The 9,730-nt window shown below is 42.2% G+C and overlaps 1 protein-coding gene across 2 annotated transcripts in view; it reads right to left on the bottom strand.

The window, feature by feature from the left end:
• Positions 1 to 2,382: 2,382 nt before the first annotated feature.
• DEGS2 (delta 4-desaturase, sphingolipid 2) overlaps positions 2,383 to 9,730 on the bottom strand; it is a 38,739-nt gene continuing 31,391 nt past the window's right edge. For both annotated transcript variants that reach the window (XM_088475404.1, XM_088475405.1), the window contains exon 3: positions 2,383 to 4,646. In XM_088475404.1, the coding sequence (XP_088331530.1) occupies positions 4,506 to 4,646 (141 nt within the window). In that variant the 3' untranslated portion in view covers positions 2,383 to 4,505. The remainder of the gene's footprint in view (positions 4,647 to 9,730) is intronic.

Genomic DNA, 9,730 nt, shown 5'->3' with positions numbered 1-9,730 from the left:
TTGAGAAATTCTGAAAATATGTAGTAAATTGTGCTCCCGTCATCCGTAGGGCCAGTTATGTGGAGGTGGACAGGTTTGTGCTTCTGTTTGTTCACATATTTACATTACATTGACCATAAGAAATTTGATTTGGTGCTGGACCACCAACCTCAGGCACCCTTGCACGTGTCCTGAAACCCCAGGGTGCCGTGGCACACAGTTTGGGAACCACTGATCTACTTACCTGTGGGTGTAACTAATGGTATGTTTGAAGAATCACCCACATGGTAAAGACTAGATTCATGGAACACCGTAGGAATATCCTTAATAAGAACCTAACTCACGGGCATATTCAATTGGGTGTGAGAATATCAAAAAACCCGCACCTACTAGGTTTTTCCTGCACCTGCGGGTTTTTTCTTTTCAAATAGGTGCGTTTTGTTTCTTTTTTTTTATGCGCTGGGAGGTTTTTTTTCTCGCACCTCCAGAGCAAGTGTGATTTTTCCTAAAATCGTTAATTTTAGGTAAAATCACCGAGACTTGCTCTGGCACCCCCCGAGGACTAATTAAGCAACTGGAAGTTTCCAATTAGCTTAGTAATTACTTCCAAAATGGTGTCTTCATCCAACATCGGGACCTGGACTCCAGTTGTAGCGGTGTGTATGTAATGTGTGTGTGACCCCCAGTGTATGTGTCCCAGTGTCAGTGTGGTCCCACCACATCTCCCAGTAGCCACTGGAGCCTCCCAGCAGCCCCCTCCAGTGAGAAGATAGAAGGGAGGCCACCGAAAAGGTAAGTGAAGAATACTTTATTTTATTTGTACATGGCACAGGGTTTTCAGAGCTGAAAACCCCGCAACCACTTTTTTTTTTAACTTGGATGCCGCGGGTATCGAGAGCGCGCATACCCTCGGTATTCCAAAATTGGGCGCAAGGTTTATTACCTTGCGCCCAATTGAATATGCCCCATAGTGTATCTAGACACTATAGTGAATACCATAAAGGAAACTAGAGTTGTCTGAAACTAGTTGGATTAGAATACATTCCGGTGACTAGGAGAGGAGGGGACAGGTTCAGGCGTCTGCACCAAAGAATATTTTGGATGTTTAAATTAGATTCAATATACCCGAATGGCTTATATGAATCTGTAGAACTGAATGTGGTCCTATAGAGGGATGTCTGATTATAGATGGAATCTACCCACTTTTTTTTCTTTTTTCATATTTCTTTTGCAATTGTCCTCTCTAAAATAGAATAAAATGAAACAAAAGGTCCCAGTAAATATTGGGGCTAGCGCTATCATCTTATTAAATGTACACGATGTGTTCCTAAGATAAAGTTTCTTCTTAGTAACAATGCTAAATATGTAACTACTGTATATATAGACTTTATATGTCAAGATTTTTTAATAACAGTGTTATCCATGTGATAATATAAATCTTTAACAATAATCTCTCAGAATGTTTTCTTTCCTCTTTTTCTCAAGGCATTAATGGTGCAATGAAGTAGATGCCGCCCCTCCCCCCTAATCTTCCCGTCCCTAATCTTTCTCTTTCTTACGGTAATAATATAAGGGAATAAAGATAGAAAAAAAAACAAGATAAGATGTAAATATGTATAATATCTGAAGGTATATTAGGTTTATATATAAATATTTTTAAATTAAGCTGAGTTTGGTATGAATAGGACAAAAACATGATAAACAATTTATATTGATTGAGATTAAGTATTGGAAGGACGAGGGTGGATAATTAGCCCATGGACTCAACGTGGTTTCTATCCCCGTCTCATGCAAAACAGTCTAAATTATACAAACATTATTACATCACTGAGAGATATGTTATGGATTATGTGTGTGTCTATTGCTTAGCGCAACACATTAAATGAATAGATGTATCGTGGTATATGGTTCAAAAATGTAATTAGTAAGATCTAGGGTAAGATTGTGAGATACAATAAAAAAAAAATTATAGAAAAGTAGTATAGATATATCTTGATATGTGGTGCTCTTGTAGATATATAATATATATAAATATATATATGGAGAAGACAATAATAGTTGGAATAGAAATAATGGCAATATAATAAAATAGTATGTTCAATAATATATAGAGTAAAATCAACAATTAGGATAACATAAGAGCAATATAAAAGCAGTATAAGAGCAAAGCTTATCAGTAGGTAGTCCAGAGAAAGATTTTCCCAAAAATTGATTAGGAGGAGTGCCGGACCGTAACGTTTTGTGTATATATATATATATATATATATAATCTACCAGAGCACCACATATCAAGATATATCTATAATACTGCTTTTCTATCATTTTTATAATTGTATCTCACCCTAGATCTTACTAATTAAATTTTTGAACCATATACCACGATACATCTAATTATTTAATGTGTTGCGCTAACCAATAGACACACACAATCCATTGTATAATTCCTTTTGGTAACGGGGAACCCACCAGTGGCTATAGCTGAAGCATTAGTCCTATAACATTTAGATACTCCCCCCTCCCCCCCATTTTTCCTAAATAGCGCACTACACCAACCATATAGATAATGAGAGAGATATGTGTTGTCACGTGAATGGGACACATTTAGAGCTTAAACACCATCACAAGAATGGGCAAACCTTAATCAGATCTGATTGTTAACTTATTAACCACGTGTTATACGGAGAACACCTTTCCTACTAAGCAGCGATCATGTGACTTTGTGTTTACATCACATGATCGGCTGAACTGACGATTGTTCACTAGGAGAGAAAGTGTAAGTGAGTTTCTAATTTTTGGGAATACTGTGTTTTTAATTTGTGAAGGTATCAATTCTGCCTTAATACTATATTAAATGTTTTGTCACTATATATTAAGGATTATATACAGATGAAGTATAATAACATCCAGGTGAACTAATTAGCAGCCATATTAGCTAAGGTATAAATACCCGTCTCCTGTAAGAAGCAATCACCTTTGATAAAGCTGGTGGTTACCCAGCGAAACGCGTTTGTTGTTTGGCACTTCAACTCTCTTGGATTATATGGGAGTGTGCAGTGAACCTTTGTGACCTGAACCAGACTCCCGGGACTTTAACCTGGTTTTCAAAGTGGACTTTGGCCAGACGGGAGAATATACAAGCTTCAGCAATTTACTACTCCAAGGGACCCACCATCAGAGCGCGATTACTGTACCACCAATTAACAAGGACCCTCAATATCGTGAGTTGGTATTATACTCTGCAGTGGACCATACCACTACACTTCCAAAATATTCTTGATAATTCCCAGGTAGCCACATAGGAACGGGACACTATATACTGCACTTAAACTCCATTGGACTACCAATACCCAGAGAGAGGTGCATATATACTAGCATAATGCTATTTTGTTTTAATCAGTATAATATTTTACATGTATTTTAATAGAGATTATAAATGCAATTTTTTTACAATTCACTTCATCTGATTGTGTTTTCTTCCATCATAAGAGTGCTGTTTATTGCATTTGTATTCTTTTTAGGATGTAGTTGAGGGCACCCATTGGCGCCGTCCATATGCTCTAATCCAACTTTAGTCTTGGCAATTACCCTAGTACCTATTAGTGAGGGGGGGAGGAGAGGGTCTTAAATCTAATGGTACCAGATCACGGACAATCCAAAGTACACGATCACAAGTTTCCTGGCTCGCTCTTTGGTTCCCTGTAATGGATGTAGAACAGCAGACAGCCGTGTAGACCTTCAACGCGTTTCACAGTAGTACAGTTTTCCTCAAGTAAAAGGTGCACAGTGCTTTCATTGCTCGTGTGTCCTTTTTACATATGTGTAACTAATTTCATCTGATACGTTCAATTAATGCAAGATAAATGACTGCACCAAGACCCATAGAATCTGCGTCATTAACAAGATTATTGAACACAATGACATAGTGGGAGCATAACGGGACTGTAGATGTTACTGCTTCCACTGATTTCTCCAAGAGGAGCAGCAATGAATGGTAATTGCAGCCAGTTTAGAATCTGGCACAGCCGTAAATGGATCTATATCTGTAGCTGTACTAGCCCCATAATACGCCGGATGGTAAAAATGACTAGCTGACTGACAATTATAGCAGACAGTACAGTCACTTGTATAGAAAACTGACGTCCTGGCTTAGGGACCTATAGATCAGACTTCTCACTCCTTTAATGCGTATACTTGGTTATACAATATATACTATACCTTATGACCATTAGATAAAGTGCGGAATCACACCACCTGCATCCGGTAGTTCAGTAACGGTACCACGGGATGTAGTCAAGAGGTCGACAGTAACAACATTTATAATGTAGACATTTTATACCCAACCCGTTACGTCCCTGTAGAAGTGCATGTGTCAAACACATAGTAAGCATGTACCCCAGCTTAGGACACCCCCAAAATAGACATCACAGATGTACCACATAGCAATAGGAATTTATAATTACACTGTGCACAGTGTCACACATTACAACATTTTATATCATGATTTTCCATTCTATCAGTGATTGTGATCACGCGTTCGCAAGCTCGGATTTCCTTTTAATCCTTGAATAGGGACCAATCTCTTCATCAAATATGAAATCCCAGAGGACACGGGCCCATGACTGGTGCTGAGGAAGGTTGTCATAGTATTCGGAGGCGATCTGCCGGACCTGAGGAAGACACAAACCTACTGGTTAAAAAGGCAAATTTGCATTATATGTAGTGCAATAACATTTAATAGTGAATGCCCACTTTTGGACCACCACCCCTACTAATTAGCATCCCGCTCCCCAATCAGGTGGCATCCAAGGTTTTCGGCAAGAAGTCCTCCCACCTTACATTTACCTGGAGATACATTGTAGGTAGTATCCAAACAATTCAACACTGAACGGCATCTCTTTCTTACACATTAAGGTGCCTATCTATCATTATATACTGTATTTGCAACATATTCCCCCAAAAACACCCGTTTTAGGGGGATACCCGCAAATATTTAGTATCCCCCAGATATATTATGGAGGGTTCCGCCATTTCCAACAGCGGCCGCAGCCCCCATAGATTTCTATGGGGGATGCACTGCTGTCTAATTAATTTGGTCCCCGCAGCTAACGGCACCTGGAGATGGCATTGTGCTGCTGTAGCCAATAGACTACACTTCGGAAAATTTACCGGGAGAGGGTTACGCTGTCGCGCAAAGGCCAGAGTCTGGCACAGGAGTGAAGAGACTGTCTCTTTACTCCGAGCACATCGTACGGACAGGCTCCTTTCACAGACCCTATCCCTGCAGGTGCTATTTCGTACATTCCTGCGCTATCATCGCATCCTGCAATGCAATCATGGGATGCTAATATCGCGTCCAGACTGCATCGTAAATGTGGTTATTGATTAAATGCCCCTGAGGCACGGTTGGCGTGAATTTAACCATCTGTGTATGCAGCAGTGATGTGCGGTGAGGTAAATGGCTGGGGAGGCACTGGCAGTGATGTGTGGTGAGGTAAATGGCTGGGGAGGCACTGGCAGTGATGTGTGGTGAGGTAAATGGCTGGGGAGGTACTGGCAGTGATGTGTGGTGAGGAAAATGGCTGGGGAGGCACTGGCAGTGATGTGTGGTGAGGTAAATGGCTGGGGAGGCACTGGCAGTGATGTGTGGTGAGGTAAATGGCTGGGGAGGTACTGGCAGTGATGTGTGGTGAGGTAAATGGCTGGGGAGGCACTGGCAGTGATGTGTGGTGAGGTATATGGCTGGGGAGGCACTGGCTAGTATCAGAGCCAGATGTACAGATACATACAGTCAGGTGCATAAATATTGGGACATTGACAGAATTTTCAGATTTTGGCCTCTATTCACCACCACAATGGCTTTGAAATGAAACAAACAAGATGTGATTTAACTGCAGACTTTCAGATTTGAGGGTAATTACATCCAAATCAGGTGAACGGTGTAGGAATTACAACGGTTTCTATATGCGCCTCCCACTTTTTAAGGGGCCAAAAGTAATGGGACAAACTAAATAATCCTAAATCTAACTTTCACCTTTTAATACTTTGTTGCAAATCCTTTGCAGGCAATTACAGCCTGAAGTCTGGAACGCACAGACATCACCAGACGCTGGGTTTCATCCCTGGTGATACTCTGCCAGGCCTCTACTGCAAATGTCTTCAGTTCCTGCTTGTTCTTGGGGCATTTTCCCTTCAGTTTTGTCTTCATCAAGTGAAATGCATGCTCAATCGGATTCAGGTCAGGGGATTGAGTTGGCCATTGCATAACATTCCACTTTTTAGCCTTAAAAAACTCTTTGGTTGCTTTTGCAGTATGCTTCGGGTCATTGTCCATCTGCGCTGTGAAGCGCCGTCCAATGAGTTCTGAAGCATTTGACTGAATATGAGCATATAATATTGCCCAAAACACTTCAGAATTCATTCTGATGCTTTTGTCAGCAGTCACATCATCAATAAATACAAGGGGAACCAGTTCCATTGGCAGCCATACATGCCCACGCCATGACACTACCACCACCATGCTTCACTGATGAGGTGGTATGTTTTGGATCATGAGCAGTTTCTTTCCTTCTCCATACTCTTCTCTTCCCATCACTCTGGTACAAGTTGATCTTTGTCTCGTCTGTCCATAGGATGTTGTTCCAGAACTGTAATGGCTTTTTTAGATGTTGTTTGGCAAACTCTAATCTGGTCTTCCTGTTTTTGTGGCACACCAATGGTTTACATCTTGTGGTGAACCCTCTATGTTCACTCTTGTGAAGTCTTCTCTTGATTGTTGACTTTGACACATATACACCTACCTCCTGGAGAGTGTTCTTGATTTGGTCAACTGTTGTGAAGGGGTTTTTCTTCACCAGGGAAATAATTCTTCTGTCATCCACCACAGTTGTTTTCCGTGGTCTTCCGGGTCTTTTGGTGTTGCTGAGCTCTCCGGTGCGTTCTTTCTTTTTAACAATGTTCCAAACAGTTGATTTGGCCACACCTAATGTTTTTAATATCTCTCTGATGGGTTTGTTTTGATTTTTCAGCCTAATGATGGCTTGCTTCACTGATAGTGACAGCTCTTTGGATCTCATATTGAGAGTTGACAGCAACTGATTCCAAATGCAAATGTCACACCTAGAATCTACTCCAGACCTTGTTACCTGCTTAATTGATAATGAAATAACGAGGGAATAGCCCACACCTGTCCATGAAATATCTTTTGAGTTGATAGTCCCATTACTTTTGGCACATATAGAAACCGTTGTAATTCCTACACCGTTCACCTGATTTGGATGTAATTACCCTCAAATTAAATCTGAAATTCTGCAGTTAAAGCACATCTTGTTTGTTTCATTTCAAAGCCATTGTGGTGGTGAATAGAGGCCAAAATATGAAAATTCTGTCAATATCCCAATATTTATGCACCTGACTGTATATGAACCTTAGGGTACATGTGGGCATTATACACAGGTGCAGCAGTAGATAGTGCTGGACATTTGGTAAGTGTTGATCAGGGATGTGCGGAAAAGGTAGACAGTGGAGGCAGTGCCTCACCTGCCATTCACTGTTTACTCCACAGTTTTGACCACAAAAACCATCAGAACAATATTTATAATATTTTCTTTAAATTATTCCCATAAACTCTACAGTAAAAAATGTGGAGTATGACAGGAAAGGCTCTGCCTCACCTCACCGCACATCACCGGTATGCAGACCCTGCAAAACAACTCATTCCACCAGGTACACAATGCTCTGCTCCTGGACTTCCCACATAAAGGCCCCCATACATCAGCAATCGATTGTGGCAATTCTGCAATTTGCAGACGATTCTGTAAAAAAATCTGCAATGTATGAGGCTTCACAGATCGCAACCAAAAAGTGATTGGAATTGGTAAATCAGATTGTCCAACATGTTGGATATCACAGATGGATTGGGGCTGTAGATTGCTAGTGTATGGAGATGAGCAGCAGACCGTTACTAGTAACATGATGGAGCCTGTCAAGATTGGCAGATCTGTGTTTGCAGCAATCGATCTGCAAATCGCTGAAAAAGATCTGTAGTGTATGGGCGCAGATTTTCTAGATTGGGAAATCCTAAAATCGGGCAATACATCTTCTAATTGATCAATTGTGGTTTTCAGATTGCTGATGTATGGGGGCCTTTACTTACCATTGCAGTCACATGTGTTGAACTAATGGATTGATGAGAAGTGTGTTCCAACGAGGACGACTGAAATTATAAATGAAGTGTGAAGCCCAGGAGCAGAGAATGTTGTACCTGGCGGATGGGGTCATTTAAAGGCCCCCATACATCAGAGATTGATTGCAGCAATCGTGCAATTTGCAATCGATTGAAAATGGGAAAGATTTTTATACACAATCGATTGCAAATTGCATGCAATCGGGAAGAGCTGGGAATGTGCACTCTAATACCCCTTTTCCACCTAAATTCCGGGTCTGACCCGGAGTTGGAACAGAGGGCCTGATTCAGAGCCGCTCGTTCTCTCCGAGCGATGTTCGCACAACTGTGCATGCGTATGGGTCGTAAAACGCATGCGCGAACCAGTCATTGCGGTCGGAAATTGTTTGCTCACAAAATAGCGAATGCCTGCTAATTTGAGTGACAGGATGAGGTGTTTGTGGGTGGTAACAGGGGAAGGTGCTTGAAAACGGGGAGTGGAGATCCGAACGCAGGCGTGCCAAACGGTCAAAACGGGCGTTTTAAGGGTGTGCATAATTAACAAAGCAGTGTCATCGACCACGTCACTTGGTTGTCTTTTAGCCTGAACTGCTCGCATGATTGCGGTAGGAAAATCCAACCACAAGCACTGCGAGCAGTTCATACGCCTTTCGATGTACTCGATTAATCTAATAAATAGCGGAGATGACGTAGGATGCGAGCGGCCAGGGGGCGTTTTAGAAAAAATAGCGAGCTCATGTTTCGTTTGCGGTTTGTTGATGCCTCTATGTCTGAACGAGCAAAGAGCGAGCGCTCTATTTAAATAACCGGCCCCTTTTTCTGAACGAGCGAGCGCAAATAGCATCCGGCTCTGAATCAGGCCCAAAGTTCCTATCCGGATCAGACCCGGAATTTTGCCGGCGAGTCAGCGCCGCTCACACCGCAGTCGGGTCTGCATAGACCCGGCTTTTGCGGAGTGAAAGTGGTCACTTGGAGATGACGTCATCTCCAAGCGCCACTGAAGCCGGACCAATCGGCCGGCTAGCAGCGCACTCCAGGTCATCGTGACCCGGAGTGCGCTGTTCTCACAGCAGGGTTTCACGGGCTACTCCCGTGTTAAACCCTGCTAGTTACCTGGGTTGGATTGCCGGGTCACTCGATCCGGCGATCCAACTCTCTCCCCTTTTACACCATGGAGCTGCCCGGGTTAACCCTGCAATAACCCGGGTTTTAGCTGTTGTGTAAAAGGGGTATAACACATTCGCTATGGACATGTGATGAAGCCAATCATGCAGGAAGTGTAGAGAGCAGCTGGATGCAGTATTGGGCTGGTGTCACACAGCAGTGGGAATAATAGTTGCAGATTGCCCTGTAAACCACTGAGAACAATTATGAAAATTTGCAACATGCTTCCTTGATCTAGGCAGTAACAGAAGAAACGGCCTTGGCAAGGGTCCTTGTTTCTGTTATTTTTGAGTTGTCTCATTCAAATGCTACACTTTTAGCCGCAGTCTGCCGGCTTGGCTGTAGAAGTCGGGAACTTTCGTGATTTGCGTCATCGTGGCTTCTCCCACATACTGGGGGCTCGGA

The sequence above is a fragment of the Taudactylus pleione genome, unplaced genomic scaffold, assembly GCF_031769625.1.
Source record: "Taudactylus pleione unplaced genomic scaffold, aTauple2 ptg000171l, whole genome shotgun sequence".
In the NCBI taxonomy this organism is placed as follows: domain Eukaryota; kingdom Metazoa; phylum Chordata; class Amphibia; order Anura; family Myobatrachidae; genus Taudactylus; species Taudactylus pleione.
Note: the sequence above shows the minus strand (reverse complement) of the source record. Positions and strands in the feature narration are given on the sequence as shown.